The sequence below is a fragment of the Diadema antillarum genome, unplaced genomic scaffold (assembly GCF_040938485.1).
Source record: "Diadema antillarum isolate AM-2024a unplaced genomic scaffold, OU_Dant_1.0 seq00000326_RagTag, whole genome shotgun sequence".
Classification (NCBI taxonomy): domain Eukaryota; kingdom Metazoa; phylum Echinodermata; class Echinoidea; order Diadematoida; family Diadematidae; genus Diadema; species Diadema antillarum.
The window spans coordinates 2,179,271-2,201,012 of record NW_027271344.1 but is presented as its reverse complement, the minus strand read 5'-3'; the positions used below and the strand labels follow the sequence as shown (position 1 = coordinate 2,201,012).

Sequence of the window (21,742 nt, the reverse complement as noted above, 5' to 3'; positions counted from 1 at the left end):
GGATCCCGTTCCACATGCGCGATAAAGTGGTACAGGAGCTTGATCGATTGTTGGAGAACGATATCATCGAGAAAGTCGAGAACTCACCAACGCCGTGGGTCTCGCCCATCACAGTCGTACCCAAGCGTAATAGCGAGGCCATTCGCATCTGCGTTGATATGAGAAATGTCAACACCGCCATCAAACGCGAACGTCACATCATTCCAACTGTTGATGATCTTATCGCAGCCCTCAATGGAGCAACAACATTCAGCACGTTAGACTTAAATTCAGGTTATCACCAAATAGAGCTTGATGAAGAGTCGCGTCAGTACACAGTCTTTTCTACACATGTTGGGCTGTTCCGGTACAAACGTCTCAATTTCGGTCTTTGTTCGGCGGCCGAGGTTTTTCAGCACGCAATACAGTCTACTTTTCAGGACCTACCAGGTGTGCTGAATATCAGTGATGATCTCCTTGTTTTCGGTCGCAGTCAAGCAGAACATGACGCCCGACTTGATGCTGTCATGCAACGTCTTCGCAAGGTGAACTTGACTCTCAACCCCGCAAAGTGTGTCTTTAGCACAGATCGCGTAGTGTACTTTGGGCATGTCTTCACGGCCAATGGTATCAGCCCTGATCCGCGAAAGGTTGACGCAATCAACGCTGTCACAGAGCCACAGAACGTCTCAGAGGTGCGCAGTTTTCTAGGCATGGTGACATACTGTGCTCGTTTCATTCCAGACCTTGCGTCCATCTCTGCTCCTCTACGACAACTAACAAAGGCTGACGTGCCATGGTCTTGGGGACCATCTCAAACATCAGCCTTCAATCGCATCAAGGAACTTGTCTCCAAACATTGTACTATGGGCTATTTCAACCCAGCAAATCCCACAGAGGTTATCGTGGATGCAGGCCCCCTTGGCCTTGGGGCCATTCTCGTCCAGCATGACTCGCGAACACAGTCGGTCATCCCTATCGCACTGGCTAGTCGGTCATTGACGCCAACAGAGCAACGCTATTCGCAAACAGAAAGGGAGGCACTTGCCATAACATGGGCTGTCAGACACTTCCACATTTATCTGTACGGTGGATCATTTGTTGTTACCACAGATCACAAGCCACTGTTGGCAATGTTCAACAACGCCAATTCAAAGCCACCCATACGCATAGAACGCTGGTTATTGCGGCTCCAAGCGTACAACTTCCAGGTCCAATACCATCCTGGAAAACTGAACCCAGCTGACTATATGTCGCGTCACCCACGTATCGCCCAGAGCACAGGATCATCAGCAGAAGAAGAAATCGCTGAACAACAAGTCTCGTTCATTGCAGCACACGCGATTCCCAAGACGGTCACGTATGAGGACTTAGTATCTGCAACAAGCACAGATGATGTCCTTCAAAACTGTATTCGTGCCATCCAGAAGGACAGCTGGAGTGACCTAGCGTCTGCAGATGCGTCATTACAGTCTGAATATAGAAGCCTGCATGAAGTACGAGATCAACTCACAGTATCGGATGGCGGTAGCATGCTTCTTCGTGATCATCGTATCGTCATCCCACGCTCTCTTCGACAGCGTATCATTGACATAGCACACGAGGGCCATCAAGGCATAACCAAGACAAAGGCTCTGTTGCGTGAGAAGGTGTGGTTCCCTTCCATAGATCGTATGACTGAACACACAGTTCGCGATTGTTTGTCTTGTCAGATGAATACAGTTGAGCATGCCAAGGAACCCCTTAGAATGACTGAGCTTCCGCAACAACCTTGGACAGAAGTCAGCGTAGACTTCGCCGACCTTCCTAGCGGTGACCACATGTTAGTCGTCATTGATGATTACTCGCGTTTCGTTGAGGTAGAGATTGTTTCCTCTACTGCAGCAAGTCTGGTCATTCCGAAACTTGACCGGATCTTCTCAAGCTTTGGAGTTCCCACTGTGGTCCGTACTGATAACGGCCCACCGTTCAACGGAGCGGAATTCAGCCAGTTTGCCCACTATTTGGGGTTCAGACACAGGAAAGTTACACCGCGTTGGCCTCAAGCAAATGGTGAGGTCGAACGATTCATGAAGACACTCAAGAAAGTCTATCGCTGTGCTATCGCGGAACGCAAATGTTGGAAGCAAGAAATATACAAGTTCTTGCGTAACTATCGTGCAACACCACACTCTACTACAGGGGTCCCCCCAGCGACCCTTCTCTTCGGACGACCGCTACGCACGCGTCTTCCAGAAGCACCATCCAAACAGCATCGCACTGACCTCGATGCTTCTGTTCGCGATCGCGATGGAGACAAGAAACAACGCATGAAGAACTATGCAGACAGCCGCGGCAAGACTCAAACATCTCAAATCGCAGTTGGCGATACGGTGCTTGTTCGTAGAGATGGAATAGTTCCAAAGCACCAGTCGCCATATCTTCCGCAGCCATACAAAGTTGTGAGAAAGCGTGGATCTCGCATTACAGTTCGTTGTGCCAATCATTACATCACACGCAACTGTTCGCGTTTCAAGCTGTATAGCGGTTCAGTCCCTTCCAATCGTCATGATGATGATGATGATGACATCGAAACTGATATTGCTCCAAACGCACGTGATGTTCCATTGCCAGCAGGTCATTCACCACCTGCTGTACCATGGCGCAATCCACGTCGCGAGCGCCGTCCTCCATTACGCTTTCGTGATTTTGTGTATTGACTTTTTGTCAAAAAGTGAAATAACGCTTACCTGATGATACAAAATTGACACTAAGAAGACAAAAGTGTATTCTACTGCTTATTCAAATTGTTGTTTTTTTTTCGATGATTTTGAAAGTGTCTAAGAGTGGCAGACACATAACGAGATGATTTTTAACTTTGTTTGATTCTTATGTTACTCCACAATCATATTTTGTATAAATTGTGTATATGTCACGAAAATCACAATTCGGATGACATTGTGTGACCAACCATTTTTATTTTTTTGAAGTATGTTTACCAGAACATATAGTCACATTTTTTTTATTGACAGACCACATTATTGCAAAAGTTATCATTGACAGTATAATATTGAAAAAGAGTAATGTGTTTCACTGAATGGATATTAAGATGTGCATAAAGCAACTATGCAAGTTTATTTTTCTTCACACAGTTATAAAGCAACTCGGTGTTAGTCCACTCATAGTGATGATAATAACCTAACCACCTTTCACATTGCGTTTTTTTTTTTCAGAAGGTGTACCCATACTGTGATTTTTTTTGCGTACTGTTATACATGTAGATGAAAAGTTTATTGGCAGTACAGCCATATATTATTTCTGTCAGTCACTCATATCAGAGACCAGATGTATTGTACATGCATGGATTTTCATATCTTGTGGGTTTCCATCATTATACTAGTGAATGATATATGGATTGTTATGTGCCAAACGGTTTTAAATAGTTTTCCAGTGTTCATGGTTCTTACGTTACATTTGTCAACTTGACAAAGAAATTTCATCTGTGTTTTGTAAGGTCAGTAGATTAGATGACAAATACCTGTTTTGTATGATTAAAAAAAAAAAAAAAAAAAAAAAAAAAAGGAAGGAGAAGTAGCAGAGAACTATACTATGAGTGAGTCCCACTGTAAAATTAGCTGGTGATATGTTTTATTAGAAAACATAAGCGAAAGTTAGCTGGTGATATGTTTTATTTGGAGTTTTGAAAGAAACCTGTTTATGCAGCCTTGAGTTTGCATGAGGTTGACTTTTGTATTGTGCATTGTTACTAAGATTTAAAGGAAGAAAACACAGTTCAGTGAGACTCAAGAGGTTAAAAAAAAAATTATTTATGGTGTATGTGTATTCAAAATACATATTTGGTAATGAACACATATAAAAAGAAAAATAATGATAGGTTGGATGTTTTGATCAGCAGTTTTGGTTTATTTTTGAAAGTGTTTTGCCATTAATTACAAAGAAAAAATTATTTGGGTTTTGGTAACTAAATCTGTTGAGTACACTCTGGCAATTAAGGAGTCACAAATAATAGTCAGTTGCTCCTCAGCTAAATTCCTTTTTATAATAAGGTTTAACATTCTATCCAAGGTGAGGAGGAATGTAGTATCGCAAGTGTTATTTGTTTAATTTGTTTTGTTGTTTTTAACGATACCATACCATGTATGCACACAACCCAGTCATGTATGCACACGACTCTGTAATGTATCGATATATGTTCAGTAGAAGCTAACAACATGGAGACCGTGTTTGGTCAGTCACAGTAAACGTGAACCACAAATTCAGCTGATGTGTGATCAGTGTTGTTTATTGTGAACATTCAAACATTATACTATTGGTAACTCATTCATCATGATTAGCAATAACACTTCCCAAGTTCACCTAATTTTCAATCAAATTATTCCAGTACCAAATGCCACATCACTGACTGCATATCAACAGACTTTAATTCTCTTAAAGGTGGACAATACTCTTACTGCAACACGTTTTCACCTCACGATCCTCTATTGACTACCATGTAAAAATAATTACATTAACAGCTCTACAGTTTATCACACCATTTTATACACAGGCAAACAATAATGTGCAACTGAAGGCATACACTGTAATTGAGGACAAAGGTTGTTTTGTTGTTGTTGTTGTTGTTGTTTGTTGTTGTTGTTGCTGTTGTTATTGGAACTACAAGGTCTGGGATGCAATGATGTTGATGTACACAGCAGACTGGATTGCAGAGTTGGCCTGCTGAAATTGGGTTGGGTGTGTGGACCTTTTTTAACACTGCACTGACAGACTTAATATATGGGTCACGGTCAGTACATTGTCTCCTCTTGATGTATAATGGAAATTTAGGTGCATTTGAATAATGGGCGAATGCGCCATGATGTGTACCCGTGTGTTTTTGTTTTTGTTTTTGTTTTTTTTTTTTGGGGGGGGGTTCTTTTTTTTTGTTAGGTTATTTATTCTATTGGCTACACCTATCAATTGGCCCAATATCTCTGTAATTTCATTCATATGAACAATGCAGAATATGTGGGTTTTGATGAAATTATTCACTCACATGTTTGTTTGTTTTTTTGTCCTGTTTCTTTCAAACTGGGGGATAAGGAACCATGGGGGTGGCAGGGCTGTACCCCCCCCCCCAACACACATGCACATACACACATTCTTTTATACCTATCAAAAAAATCACAAAATACCAAAAATATAATTGCAAAAACTACATTAAGGTTTGTACATTGAGAGCATGGCTTCCAAACGGACTGTGATGTATCATCTTTCTAAGTACATTTGTATGGAGTTATCAACTTCCTGAAATTCCTTTTGAAATGATGTGTAATAACACAATGCAATAATACCCGTACCTTAAGCAAGTTATTAAATGAAGAAACAAAGTTATTGACATTTCATGTGTATTCACTGACCATTATGGATCTCCTACATATTTGTTTTCGCTCTTCTAAAGAATGGTCAGCAGTTATCTTTTTAGCCATAATTTCTTACACTGAAAGCACAAATTGGGGTCACGGACGCCTTCAAGCATTTAGTACTTGATAGTTGTCACATTTCCATCATTCACATGACTAGATGCAAATGGATGCATGATGTCATGAAACTTTTTAAATGACATGTCCCCATGGTCATGAGGAATGAGTCCAGAATGTTGTCTGTTCACATTTTTTTCTTGTTGCGTTTACATTCTGTTATGAGTCTGTGACCAACCCATGCAAACAAATTAATGATGAAATTCAATACAACGTACAGTATATAACCCAAAGGTGTCAACCTATTGCATTCCAGTGGTGCTGTACACTGAGAGGTTGAGTCTACAAATATCCGGAGTCTAAAGTGTTGAAGACCCAGTGCTGTTTACAAAGCACCAAGACTGGATACAATGTACAATGCTGTAGGTGCGTACATTATGATGGTCCTTCCCTGGGATGACACAAGCCTTGTTTGCTCAAAAGATAGGGCTATCTAAATCATCCACATGTTCCTATCGGATATTTTGGCAGCATGAATCGAGAAGATGAAAACTTATCAATTGTATGTCAGGCCCTTCAAAATAAACATCATTCATTTGTTCAAAACAAAGAAGATATTATCTGTATTGACAGAGCACATCCTCAGCACATTTTTTTCATGATCTCCTCATTCGCATTGTATAATATACACACTGAAAAAAAAAAATGTGTCTTTATGTCATTTACAGCACTGCATTTGACGTATTTTACATGACACAGTTGCCCTAAGTTTCATTATCATTTCATTATCATTACCATCTTAGGTTTATCTGGATTGTGCTTGTAAATTCTTTGTCACTGTTCACTGACTTCAATCAAATCGTCCAATACAATACACGTACAACAATATTGTCAAAATTTGACTGATGTGTACAAAATAGAATGCACAGTACCAGTGTGCTTACAAATATCCCAACAGAAGGCTTCAGAACTATTGAATGGAGCATTGAACTTTGACTTCATCAGTATGATGGGCCTCTTTGCCACAGAAGGGTGTGTATTCTATTTCTATGAAGTTTTTGATGCTACAACATTTTTGTGATCAAACTGTTTCTACTGCATAATGATTCACAATGTTAAAGGCATATTCAACATCACAAGTGTCATTGTGAATATTGATGATACTCAATGCTATGCATAGATTATGAAAAGAAATGACCAAGACCAACAGTCCTAAGGTGTATTTAAACAATAATGATTGACATGATGCACCATGCCATACACATTGTACATCAGTTGAACTGAACGAATGCAATGTGAAGATGTACATTCTTGGCAATCCAGGGCAACTCATAGCACACTGAAGATGATGTAATCCATTAGGCAAACAGTGCCCTTATCACAGCATGGGAGGAATTAAACAAAAAATCACGAGCTATACTTACATTAGTCTTCCGTTCAACAAGACATCAAACACAATTCATCAATATCAAATAAATAATGATTTTTCATTACCTAAAAGACAATGCTCATGGTATTTAATAGGGGTAAGATTTTGGCCAAAAGAAAGGAGAAAAGTTGAGGGCTTCTACCACGACCAAGGAGAATATTTCATGGATGGTAGGATATGATGTTTTGCTGTGCACCATACCATGCAACTGTAATACTTCTAGGGCAAATCAATTCTGACATGTATCAGTTCAACACAATAATAGTTAAATATTATGAAAAAAAAATCTACTGGTAGCTACAGCTGTACATCTAGCCAGTGTAAGTGATCATGCCTATACAATTGTTTTGAACATGATTTTGCCACAATACAATGACGCATAACCTAACTCTGCCATGGTTACCATGAAACCAAACAAATCAGAAATTTTACCTCCCCCCACCCCCCCCCCCCCCCCCCCCCACGATTACTGATGAACTGGCTGTGAAAGCATGTGAAAGCATTGAAGGACACCTACAAGTGTAAGTGGGCAGATTAGACAATATTAATATACATTGTACTTTCATATTTGGCTTGTGGGCAGATTATTCTACCCATTCCTCAACACAACAAACATCTCACAGCTTACAGCGGTGTGTATATTGGACCCGTACATTGTAGTGCACCTGAGTGGTGAAGTCAACAGTTATCTAAAATTTGAATAATGCACAAAACTCAACTACTCAGTAGTTCTGAGTGTCAGCCACACTTAAGCCTTTTTGTTGCATTCTTCTGTATTTGTGATCTATAAACACAAATCTAAAAGTACAAGAGCTGATGTAATAACATATTTAGAGTGTGTGGTAAGAATGTAAAAAATAGAAATGTTTGTAAGTGTTGATGAACTTTCTTCACAAAATATACATGATGGACACACATGCAGTACATGGGTCTGCAAAGGTAGCCTAGTAATGTACTGGAATTTACGGTGAGCCCCAAAAACAATTCAATTCAAAATCTAACCGTCAAAAAAATGTTCTAAATGTTACCTTCCACTTTCAATACTTTATGGGAGTTTCTAAAATGATATTCTCTTCAACATACCACTGTATTTATACAACTGGGATTCTCTACCTTTAAAGGGGATGGCTAGTAACTGATCAGTGGGAATCAGTAGGAATGCTTGGGAATGATTGTTCCAATCCTTGTGGGATTCATTTAAGAGTACCGTATACGCCAATATTTTCGCGTACAGATATTTTCGCAAATCACGGGATCATTGGCATTTTCGCGTGTTGTTAAATTCGCCATTGATACTAGTACGGGTAGTAGTAGGGTCTACTGCCAAGCCCGAGAAACACGTTCAAACACTTGCCAACGTACATACTCTTAACGTTTTTCCATTTGCATTGTGACTTCCCAAACGTAATATAGAAAAGACACAGTAGAAGATTTATAAAATGAAACAATTATGGGATCTTGCAGTGAGACACTCACACACGGCATTCACAAGTACTCAGTAGGCCTACCTACCAAATGTTGCAATAAATAGATAGACAACAAAGTTTCAGAGCTGGGCCAGCGTTAGCGAAAGTTTGACATGCATCTTATTATACACAGCCCTGTCGCTGTACGTACGCAAGTGTCGCGCTAGCGCACGGTGTCTGGTCGGGCTAACATGCATCCTAACCTACGCACACGGCATCTGGTCTGGCTACATGCATCCCTAGGCCTCACCCAACCACGTCGAGCCGGTGTTCGTTCGCGTAGGGTAACGTAGCACGGAGATTGCACATTTTTAATGCATGTTTAGCATCGTACTGCACTTCCACAATCGGTCGCACCGTAGCGTAGGTACTAGTAATATAGTATGTGTACATACTGTAATGGCCGGTGTAACAGTCACGTTCTGGTCCAGACAGCATTGGATGCATTTTGTCATCAATTTGTACATAAGGTATGACAGGGTAATATTTTCGTGTGTCTTTAATTTCGCGATCAGCCCGAAGCTCGCGAAATTCGCGAAAATAACGGCGTATACAGTACATTATATATCTTTTGTTGTGTGAAAATTATTTGCTTCAGAATTGTCTCATATTCAAGTAATGTGCAGTTTAATGTTTCCAGGTTAGCATGCCTGTACAGTGTCAGAGGGATCGTTAACAGGCCGTTAACGGTCGCCCGTCACTGTACAGGCATGCTAATGTACAGTGTCAGAGCGATCGTTAACAGGCCGTTAACGGTCACCCCATCTTAGCGTTTTTTATATCATTTGTAGTACAATAACGTGTATCTTGTAACCATACTGTTATTATTGGAATAATTATTGTAAAGTGCATAGAGACTTCATTGTACCAAGTGCTAAGAAGAAGCAGAGTGTATTATTATCATTATTATATAAAGTGTGAAGAGAAGTGAAAGAAAGAACAAGAATGCAAGATTCTTTTCCATGCAATTCTATTTGATTAAATTCCAAGAACAGCTCTTGTTTTCAATGTTCAAGAGTTTTAATTAGTAGACTGAAGAATTCATATGATGGTGATGTAAATATGTATAAAGTTTATGACTTTGTAACTTGGCAATTTATATTGTGCACATGTATGAGGTCTCATGTAGACATTCATTCATTCAAAAATCATCAGGACCTTATGACATGCAGAGTAAACTTTGATGAACTGTTTTGAGATACCAGCTAAATAAATGTACATGGTTGAGCTCTATGTCCCTGTGACCTTGGAGGTTGTATTGTGTATTTCCAGGGTGATTGGCTTATCAAGAAAGCCTCAATCTGCCATGCTCATTCACAGTGACTGCATACATAATTCACAGTTTCACCAGAACTGTAACATTAATTTTTAAAGGCCCAGTGTGGCACCATGCCAATGAAAGTTCACCTTGAGAGTAACTCTTCTCTAGGTATTAAAAGTCAACATCTCTTTTTCAGTAGTTTTGTCTGCTTTTTGTCTTGTCAGATTTCCCCCCCCCCCCCCCCCCCTGGTAGAAGGTTTCTCTTTTTAGAAATTTTCAGTGGGGAAAATCAGATAAATTCTTTCTGGGAAAGTGAGATCATGTGTTGGAAATTCAATGTATGTTCTTAACCCCCCCCCCCCCAAAAAAAAAAACCCAACCCCCCCCCCCAAAAAAAAAACACACCATAGTTCTTAATCAAATAATCGTCAAGTATGTCATGTTTTAAGAATCTCCCTCACATGTCTCTATTATGGGAAATGTTCCAACAACTCTGATCATGTTCTCTTATCCGTTCATGGATTTGAAATTTGTGCGCATGTGATGTGTGCGCATGCGCTGGCCGTAGTATTCAGTGTATCTGTAGCTCTTCCAAGGTCCTCTCGACCGAGTCACATTTAGTCATCAATTCGAACAGAAAGGGACTATTGGCAGAACCAAACGTTGCCCGAAGCCTGTTTTCAATACCGTACTTCAACTTAATTGGTAAGTCTTCAAATTGAAGAAATGTTTGGATTTTAAGTTGATATTTACCCGCGATAATAAATCTGTCATGATCCTGAATGCTACAATGCGAAGCCCCATTACGCTATGCGTATGGGGCTGCTGGTCGCAGTTAATTGCATGATTACTAAGACATGAGAGCACTTTGGGGTGAGTAAGTCTCATAGTGTTAGTTATATGAAAGGTACTTTAACCTGAAACACAAACTAAGACAAGGAAATTCAGGGAAACTTTTGAGGTACCAAAACTTTATATTATCTTTAACAGTACTTGGTATAGCATTGGAATGACAACTTCAACTAAATTTCTGTGTATGTACAAGGAAGATTCCATCACAGTAGAGCAAAATACGTATGTATACCAGAGTCATTGTTACTGGAACAAACACTGCCTTCAAAACTCAACCAGAAAGTTACCTACATGTATGACTTGGACTCATTGGCCAATCATGGATTGAACTGCCACCATCACGGGTGAATGATTTCAAGGCTATTTGGGGCATGATACAATGCAGATAGTAGTGGATAGATAGGACCAGGGGACAATCAATCACAGCTTATATGGCAAGTCACCTAGTATGTTTGATCTACTGGCCAGTCTGGCAATGAGCTTCCAATATCTAGGGTGAAGGATTCCACATCTGCTGTAGACACAATAAATACATTTCTGCTCTACATCCTATCAATGACTGAAAAATCAGTGCACTCTGCTTTGACAACAGTGTGTCATCACTCATGCAAGACTGCACAGAAAAAAATAAAAATGCATTCATATTTCATTCAAATTCTTTAGGACTGATGTGAGATGGCTCATCATGCTGATTCTCTCTTTATAGGCATAGAGAACCCTAATGTAATACCAGTGTGATAATGTCATGTTCATACAAGTATTGCACCACAACTGCAACTAGCACACATGTTTACGAAATGTGACTCAATGAAAAAAGGTAAGCCGCTACTAAATATGTGTACACATAGCAGGGCTATAGGCCAAAATCAATTGAAAATGATTTACTGGTTATCACAGGCTTGCTGATAATAAGCTTGGGGGAGAAAAAACAAACAAAACAAATCTCTCTTGGGGACAGTGTTTCATTCAAAGTTTCAATGCAAAGTAGTTGATATGAACATAAGTTATTCAATACACAGGTACACTGTAGTACATGTGGATGAATTATTCAATGGGGTGTCCATTTGGGATATAATTGAGATGTCTAGCAACAACTACAGTACGTACCTGCAAATATGCCATAGATTTCCATAATGTGGGTACACTTCCTTCACAGTAATATGTGTTGAAATTAGATACCACTGTAGTATATTTAGGGGTATCTACAGTCTTAATTTATAAGGGTCATGACCCAACAGTGCATTATATCATGCCACTAAAACCAGTGTCACACAAAAACGGTATAAAACATACAAAAAAAAAATGTTATCAAAATAGGACACGTGCATGTACAAAAGTGGCAGCTTTACACATCATATAGAAACATCTTCACAATTGTGGTCGATCCAATATGTACGCGTGCATACAGTTTGTATAGGCACACATTTAAACAGCCATAAGGCATCACATAGTACATTTATGACAGTATTACAGATGTTATCATGTTTTCATGAAACACTAATATCAGTCACAATCATGCAAATTAAACAGTAGGTAATTATGTCATCATCTCACAACTGTACAGTCACTGGCTTGTGAATAAAAATAAATTGTACCGGTACTTCAGAATCCTTCCTGTTTTCATCATTGCTATTTGTTCCAACTCTAAACCAAATTAATGTGCTTGATATTAATGATCTTTCTCTTAAAATTCTTATTGCAACAAAAACCTTCAGATTGCAAAGATATTGTGCAATTAATATGAAATGGTAGACTTGTGAGGCAGTGACAAAATCACCTCATCTTGTTTGCACTTCCATACATGATTGTGACTCATATCACTACATGATCCCATAACTTCAGTTTTTGTTAAAATTTCAGCAAATTCTCCATATCCCAGGTATTTGATTAATTACTTTATCTACTGAGCTCACCTTGAACACAGAATGGACACTCATTTTAATAAAGGTTTTAAACTTTAAGAAAGAAAGAACACTTTACCCTGATGGGCACCATCTTTAACATCCAGGTAATATTGTATTTAAAGGACAAGTCCACCTTCATATACTTAACGATTGAGAGAATGCAGCAATATTATAGTAGAACACATCAGTGAAAGTTTGAGAAAAATTGAACAATCCGTTCAAAAGTTACGAATATTTTAAGTATCTGCGCAGTCACTTCTGGAAGAGAAGACTACTACAGTGTATGATGTTACATGCATACAACTATATAAGGAAAATAAAAAGAGAATTTCACACAACTTTACTTTTTGAATAAAGTGAACAGTTCTTCGACTTGCTACTGACGTATGTTAAGGGTAATATTATTCCCCTTGCCTCCTCAAAGAGAGAAGTCGAGTGTTCTTTTGTTATGCGAGTAAAATGGAAATATGTTGAATTTTCTTTATTCTTTTCTTTATATCGTTGCACTTATGTAACATCACAAGCTATAGTAGTCTTTTAATCCAGCCGTGACTGAGCAGAAACTTCAAAAATTCATAACTTTTTAACAGATTGTCCGATTTTGCTCAAACTCTCACTGATGTGTTCTACTAATATTGCTGCATTCACTCAACCCACATGTCTATGAAGGTGAACTTGTCCTTTAATATAAAATCTACAACTGGTGTTTTATGTAGGCCTACCATTTTGTATGATGTACTGTACATTGCTGATGTCCCTGGATTTAAAGCTGAACTTTGATACTGACATCTGTATGCATGCAAGTATGGTATTTACCCAATTTCAAGTATTTCACAGTAAAGTGAGGAAAAAATTAAGAGCATTAGATAACTTTTTGAATAGGCGATGATATAGTGGAATGGAGTACAGAATTACTTTGCACAGCAACCACTGAGTTACAACACGTGGTTCAACTCAAGCACGAGACCTGTCATATTGTTGTAGCATTCTCTCTAAAATAACTACTGGTACTAATAATAATCAAGGTCTTCATATATTGTACATGTCTATAGATGCACATAACAATCACAAGTCTCAGCATGGACAGTCTGCAATTGATTTGTAAACATTTAACAAAGACCCTTTATGAAAAGCACCCAATGTTTGAACAAAACTGGCACCATTGTCCCATAAATATCAAAACTAGGAACCACTATTATTCCCAACCAGTGACTATTATAGAGTGAAAATGAAACTCAATATTGTGACCTTTGCTCAGCAGTGAAGGCAGCAATGCATTTCCCTGTGATAAGTTTACTGCATCAACTTCCGAAGCATCATGTGACAAAGAAGTATACCAGGATAATGAAATACTGAGTTATTTCCGAATCAGGTTTTGTAATTTGTAATAACACTACAATAGACAGAGTAAATAATGTAAGTATGTTGGCAGGGTGTACAGCACTTGCCTGATTACCTGGGGCAAGTGAAAATCAAAGTCGGGCAAGTGTTTTGAAACAATGAGATAAAAATGCTTGCTTGATTTGGGCAATCAAAAAGTTTTGAAGTCACCTTTTTTTCACTCCCCCTCCCCCTTCAAATCCACGAAGTCAACAATACAGAAGCCCACAAATGATGACTGCTTAGTGATGCAGTGGACTTTAATTTCATTTTATTTTCAGCAACTTCCCAATACCTACACGTACATGAAGAAGCCCCGATGCAATGCAACACCAACACTCAATCGAACCAAGTTTGTTGCTCCACTGTTTTTCAAAGTGTGTGAATCAACGTGTGCTGTTTATTCAAATGATTGTGTTTTACCAAGCCCTTGACTTACAAGTGATTTTCTACATCATTTTCTTACAATCTTGGACTTTCTTTTCGGTCAAATGGAATTCATGTTTGGGCAAGTGTTCTGCAATAATTTAAAAATCTGCTTACCTGACCAGGCAAGTATTAAAAAAGAAAAGTTAATGTAGCACCCCTGTGATGGTATCAATAAATTCATTGGAAACAGAAGAGTGATGATGGGTTCATTAAATGGTGTACGATAGCCCTGAATAACCATTCATTCCTTTGTCTGAACTGCAAAGTTGGTCTGTTCATGGTTTGTTTGCTTTGTTTTTGTTTTTGTTTTCTTAAACAACTCTCTACAACAGTGCCCAACAGGTTTGATGTCATCCTGTATAGGTAAAAGAAAAAAACACAATCGATAGAATTTGTTGAAAAACGAACCAGTATGTTTGGCACAAGCAAGCAAACCTTAAGTGGTACCAACAAAGCAAACAGGAAATACTGCAATCGCATAAAGCACAAAAGGCAAACATGGAGTACAGTGTACATACATGTACACGTGTACTTGCAGAGTATGAAAATGTGACACTGGAAAAGCAAATTTATGCGATGATAAACATGTTCTACTTTGGATTTAATGAAGTTGATGGTGGTGGGGTCAGAAAAAAAAAAAATATATAGACAAGTGTAAAAACCCATTATATAAGTACCCTATATAATAACTTCGTCGGTATCAAACATTTCAAGTATGTGACAAATTTTCATCAATATACTGTAGTCCACAACAAACCACGTTGTCAAACACAGTTTAGATCAAAGTTTCTTTCACTACAAGTGTTGTGATTCCCATTTGACAAGAAATGAACCTAAGAGCCCACACACAGTCATTCATATTCATCACAACAAATATTACATTGAAACAGTCTCAAAAAATGCCAATTTGGCAGACAAATCAAGTGTGCAGATAAGGGGGGAAAATATGAATTCGAATGAATTCACCTTGTACCTAGAAAATTGTGGACAGTGATTCAGTGTGCTAAGGATATATGTTTGAAGCATGAAATCCAAGCTTATTCCACAGTATATGAATACGACAAAAGCAAACAAGAGTTTGCTTAGAATGCATTGGCTTTATTCTTCCAGTTCATACTGTAAACATTCACTTCAAAACAAATTACACACTGACCTTTGATGACCTAGTTTATGATACTGATTAAGGATGAGTGGCTGAGAGAGGACTTTGGTCTCAAACAAAGTCTTTAAAAAATCTGAATGGAGTTGTAACACTTCTACAATGTATCTAAAAATCAATCAAAGCAGTTGATTTCATGAGTACATATGGTTTCTGATCATTTGGCGTTGGTTGCATCATTTCTTAACCTTCCATTCCCCCCCCCCCCCCCCAAAAAAAAAAAAAAAATCCTCTGGCAACTGGTTTACTTCTGCTATATCACATTAATCTCCTAATAGATAGTAGAGTACATCTTGCCAATTGATGTGAGACAATGGTTTTACATGACTGGCAAATAATCACATCTGGTAACATGTACCAATTTTTATGAAAACACTTTGAGCCATTTTCAAACCATGGACTAAAACAGTGAAAATTTAGCATTTTCTCTTGATCTTTGACCCCATGGGCCAAACATTTCTCTACAGAATGGAATGTATTCCAAGTTTAATTTAGTGTATACATTGAGTCATTTCTGAGGTAGGCCTACATTTCTGTAGGGAGAAATAGTGTCATTTTACCAATAAGTAGTAAAATTTTAAAATTTTAATCTGACCTTTGACCTTGACCTTTGACTTTATACATTGTAATCCCCAAACCTCCTAAGAGAATCAGTGTCAGGCAATACATGTGTACTAAGTTTCATAAAGATACCTTGATCCATTTCCAGAATATGGGAAAAAATGAAACAAATAGCATTTTCACTTTGCCTTTGACCTCTGACCCCATGGCTCAAAGATTTTCTACAGAATATTTACCTGATAAAAAAATATTACACTTAAGAAGTTTTGTGAAAACACCTTCAGGCATTATGGAGATATGGGGAAAAAACTGTGAAAATTTAGAATTTGACTGACATATGACCTTTGAGCTTGAGCGTGTGCACAGTCTACAAGTTGATAGGCACATCTTTGTCCACTCATACTGTATTATGCAAGTATGCCAAATTTCAGTTGACAAACTCAAATGGTGCTTGAGTTACACTGTCCAAATATAATCGATTATGGACAGACGGAAGAACCCCCCCAAAAAAAAAAAATAAATAAATAAATATATATATATATATATATATATATATATATACTGTATATATAAATCTGTATATCTCATGTCTTAAGAAAGATTTAAGAATCACTTTCACCTACAAACGCTATCAGTTCAGTATTCCTGCAGTGTTTCAGTCATATGTACAAATTGTAGCATTCCTCACATTGCCTTTATATTCTGTCATCTGAGGTTGTGTCAATGTTTGACTTGTGCCTGAAGAGAAAAACTGTTTGGGATGAATTACATATGATTTAATGGACTGGCCTTGTGAGGGGAATACAACATTTATTGTCTAAAAGTAGAATTGTTCAACTCGGGCAATACAATTTTATTGAAGGCAATTAATGTTGTATCCCCAAAAAGTAGCCAGTTCAATTTATTATCATAATCCCTATTAGACATGTTGAGCAGTACAATAGAAACAAAAATGTTACAATTTTTTACAACTTTCTAGTAACAATTTTCTACTCAGCCCCAGCTCAAGATCTACATCACTGCATCCATGAATGTACACATATTCACAGCTTGACAAGCAGCACATGTATACAGTGCACAACAGTTTATGCACAGAAGACAGCAGCAGCCTTCGTCTTCTTTTCTTCATGTGTTAAAGGACAAGTTCACCTTTATAGACATGTGGGTTGAGTGAATGCAGCAATATTATTAGAACACATCAGTGAGAGTTTGAGCAAAATCGGACAATCCGTTAAAAAGTTATGAATTTTTGAAGTTTCTGCTCAGTCACGGCTGGATAAAAGACTACTACAGCTTGTGATGTCACATGAGTACAACGATATAAAGAAAGAATAAAGAAAATTCAACATATTTCCATTTTTCTAGCATAACAAAAGAACACTCCACTTCTCTCTTTCAGAAGGCAGGGGGAATAATATTACCCTTAACATACCTCAGCAGCAAGTCGAAGAACTGTGCACTTTATTCAAAAAGTAAAGTTTTGTGAAATTCTCTTTTTATCTTCCTTATATAGTTGTACGCATGTGACATCATGCACTGTAGTAGTCTCCTCTTCCAGCAGTGACTGTGCAGATACTTACAATATTCGTAACTTTTGAACGGATTGTCCAATTTTCCTCAAACTTTCACTGATGTGTTCTACTAATATTGCTGCATTCTCTCAATCCTTACGTATGTGAAGGTGGACTTGTCCTTAAACGTAAACGTATGGAAAATTGCCCTCTGTCACAAAACTTTCACCCACCGCACACTTTCAAGAAACAAGTGCTCAAGTGCCCTGATGCGAGACCGTGATGAATACAACTTACAGTAGGTACTTCCCCACAGCTAATGAAAACTAGGAAAATACAGTTTTGTAAATGACGAGCTCAGATGCCTGATATGGGAAATGAGGTTAGTGGATGTGATACCTGCGTAGCAATCAGGAGGTCATTGGTTCAAGTCCAACCCAAGTACAGTGTATATAGGGCCTAATATATGACCATTATTTTTTTTTTTGTGGCTACCTCTAAAACACTGAATGATTGGTGTTTTGAATTCCAACCTATCTACGGTATGTAGGGCAATCTGTCTATAATCCGTTGCAACAAAAACACAACTTGATGCAAGAATCATCAATTTGAAGCAATGTGTTATATTTGCACATTTTCATATTCACAATCAGCCACAACTTCTGCTCACTGCATGTATGTATCAGGGGCGGATCTACACTTTGTAGCTTTTTTCCAAAGAGGGGTTTAAGGGGCTGAGGTGGGTGTTGCAAGGGAGCGTAGCGACTGAGCCCGAGCGAGCAAAGCGAGTGGGGGGGGGGGGGGGGGTAGGGTGTGGGAGGGGGGTATTTCCCCCCTCCCCCCACACACACACACACACATACACAATAGGGAGATTTTTAGGGTTGCCAGCTTGCAATTTTAAGCATACTTGCATGCTCTACTTTTTCTCTCTTTTTTTTTTTTGCCCAAGTATATGTCCAATATATCTATTTTTTTTTTTTTGGTGGGGGGAGGGGGGGTGGTGCAGCCCCATCCGCGCCCCAAGTGCGCTGGAACTCTTCTGGTTTGGGGGGGGGCACATACATGTGATGGTGCGAGATCCTCGGCGAGGGTGTGGGAGGGGGGATACCCCCCCTCCCACGGCAGGGACTTTTTGTAAAAACGGAGTACAAAAGTCGCGTTTATGAAGCATTTAAAAGCAAATTTCTAGGAAATTAAAAAGTGGATAGAATCATTTGCGAAGGACTATGATTATACGGGGGTTTAACATTATTTTATGTAATGGTGTGAGATCCTCGGCGAGAGCGAAGCGACAGAGCGGGGAGGGTGCGGGAGGGGGATACCCCTTCCCACCCATAGTGACTTTTTGTAAAAACAGAGTATTATGATGTTGATTATGATGTTGGGTTGGTCTATACATATATATAGTGAGGTGTTTCAGAATTTGTGATTATACCTTTTGCAGCAGTTGACTCTTTCAGTTTTCTGTGTATGCACACTCTACATATTGATTTTTCCCCTCTTTGCACTTTCAAGTTTTTAATGGAGTATTCAGTTGATGTTTTATACATGTAATGTAACTTGTTATTTATCTGTTGTCATGTCTTTACGAATGTGTGACAAAATCAATTTTCCATGCCATGTTTTCATACATAATTTGGACAATGAATGAAATGAAATAAAAGTCACGTTTAAGAGCATTTAATTCAAATTCCTAGGGAATTAAACACAGTAAAAATGATAACTGTGAAGGACTATGATCATAACTTATGCAAACTATTCATTTTATTATCATAGATACGGACAGAGCGAGAGAGCCACTCTCGTTTTGCCATTCGTCTGAAATGTATTCATTAAAAGCTAAAACGAAATCACATTGTTCGAGCACTAAAAATTATTCTTGTATTACAAGAACGCATAGAAGAAAAGGAAAAATGTAGGATTTACTAAGGTATGTTCCACGGGGCACACTCAAGGACGCAAGGCTACCATCTATACACTAAATTCACTCATAAGTAATTAGTGTATAGATCAATGAAAACGTATATTGTTAGTGGTATTATAATTTTCGGCCCGTTTTGGGGCGAAAATTTTGCATTTTCAGTTTTGAAATTGACAACTTTTGCGCAAGAAAAGTGCCTTTATTGTTCATTTTGGTCTTAAAATAATTGAATAATTATTTGTTGTTGTTGTTTGTTGTGTTCTTTCTTCTTTTTTTATACGTGGCAGCCCAAGAGGGGGGGTTTAAACCCCCTAAACCTCCCCCCCCCCCCCGTAGATCCGCCACTGTGCATGTACTAAACTTGTGCTTTGACAAATTATCAATGTGGCCCCTATGTGGTCATAAAGATACCAATTCATTTGAGCATTAATCCACACAAGGGTCAAGGAACTGGGGGGGGGGGTGGCGCATTCGCAGCCCCTCCCCCCCCCCCCAAAAAAAAAAAAAAATTGGCTCGTCCCAAAAAAAGAGGAAAAAATCACAACACCAATGAATTTCAATTTCCAAATATTCCACCATTATATTCATCCCATCTCAGCAGGGGGTACAGAGGTACCATTGACCTTGACACCCCCCCCCCCCCCCACAGCCCAGCCCTCTCATACTGAAAAAAACGTTCCGCGGCTTCTGCCACCCCAGGAATAATAAGATGCAACAGTTAAACGGAACCCTTTAAAACAGTAAATTTAGATCTACTTACGGTCCTTAGGAAGGAAACTTCATCTTCAGCGTCTGGTGTCGACATCCTTGTAGGGTTTCCTAGTTACATCCCGATCAAGACAAATGAAAGGAGAAATACTCAAAATCCAGCAATGGTGCATTTAACACAATAACAGCAATTAGAGTCATCAGCGTATGGTAGGTAGCTTTGGATAAGTATGTTCCAAGAATAAAATCTCACTGTCCAGTTTAGGTTAGAGGTGCATGTAACAATGGTATAGCCTATGTGACAGACCGTCCTGTAGATCTATCTACGCTGCTACGATGGTATATTGAAGTGAAGTTTAATATCTCAGACCAGCACTGCCATTAGTTGGAGCCTGTTGCATCAACATCCCAAACAGTTCTAGTGCGTGAGTGAGAACGACCGGCACGGCCTAGCGGCCCGCTGGCCTCCTTTCCAAATGGTTGCAACAGGCAGGCAACAGGCAACAGGCTCTGGAGTGATAGGAGTCGACCTTGCTGGTTTGCTACTGGCCTTGTACTGCGTACTGGTAAGAGGAGAAAAGGCAACTACCCAGAAATTTCCCTCACCCGATGACGAGTCCACACGCAAGACGTGCAAATCTCAGCCTCTCCGATTCCTCCTTACCCCGGTCTAGTTAAACCAAGCACTTGGCAGGATTAGGAGACGTATCTATTCCTCTCGTCAGGCAGTCGTCTGCTGGCCTTACGTTAGAGATAGCCATGGACAGCTAGCTAGCTAGCTAGCTAAGAGCACAGATGTACTGACGGCGCGAGAGAGACCGGGAGAATATGTTCGGAATGTGCGCTATGCCAGCGCGATCGAGCACGATGATGCAGTAGCGACCGATGTTATGCATAGAAACGGGCTGACGTGATACTGTCCTTTTCCACGTTTACGTACCACTGCCGAAACCGCACCCGGTGAGACGGGGAAAGGCCCGGTGCTGATGTTGGTGTAGCCGCTCAGCAAGCTTTGGATGAAGGCATGCGGCGACTTCGTACTTGCAGCCGACAACTGTTTCGTCTTCTCACGGGAAAGATTAGCGCCATCTATTGTCAACTTCTTGTCACTTCTTATACGTTACATTTTCTTGTTTTATATCAAACCCCATCAGTATTTTGTAGGGTTGCACTTTTATGAGTGTTGGTTGTGAAGATAGGTAATAATATGCAAAATATATGTAGTTCTGTAATATATGTAGTTCTGTAGTGCTGTAATGAATTTACAGGGGAAAAGTTTACCATGAAATAAAATGTTTTTATGGTAAATTTGAAAGCCGAAGCAGTTCTCAGAAGGACTCAAAATTCATCTTTCACCCTTTGCTTGTAATTCATCAAAGGTTGCACCAAGAAACATGTCTGGCTGACGCACTTTGCCCGGGTATCAACTTGTTTTGGAGTATTTTGCGGTCAGAGGTGACGTATGTATAATTTTATTATTATACACAACTTTTATTCCTGAAGCACTTTTTCATTCAGTGGTAGGTTGGTAGATATTGTTGTTGCTGATGTCTTATTTTGTTTTGTTTTTTGTTTGTTTTTTGTTTCTTTTTTGTTGTTATTGCAAGGATAGGGCCTACAGAAAATGCGATCACCATAATTATGAGAAGTATCTGGTCAAGGAGATAATCATAGGTGAGCAGCTGAAGAGGAGTAAATGTGACCAGTGATGGCAGATGTTGAT

At 39.0% G+C, this 21,742-nt stretch overlaps 1 protein-coding gene across 1 annotated transcript in view; it reads right to left on the bottom strand.

Annotated features, from left to right (window-relative positions):
* LOC139730684 (ryanodine receptor 2-like) overlaps positions 1-20,879 on the bottom strand; it is a gene marked incomplete at its 3' end in the record, with an annotated part of 149,952 nt that extends 129,073 nt beyond the window's left edge. Inside the window, exon 1 of the mRNA XM_071641541.1 lies at positions 20,072-20,879. Within this exon, the coding sequence (XP_071497642.1) occupies positions 20,072-20,116 (45 nt within the window). The remainder of the gene's footprint in view (positions 1-20,071) is intronic.
* Between the last annotated feature and the right edge of the window lie 863 nt (positions 20,880-21,742).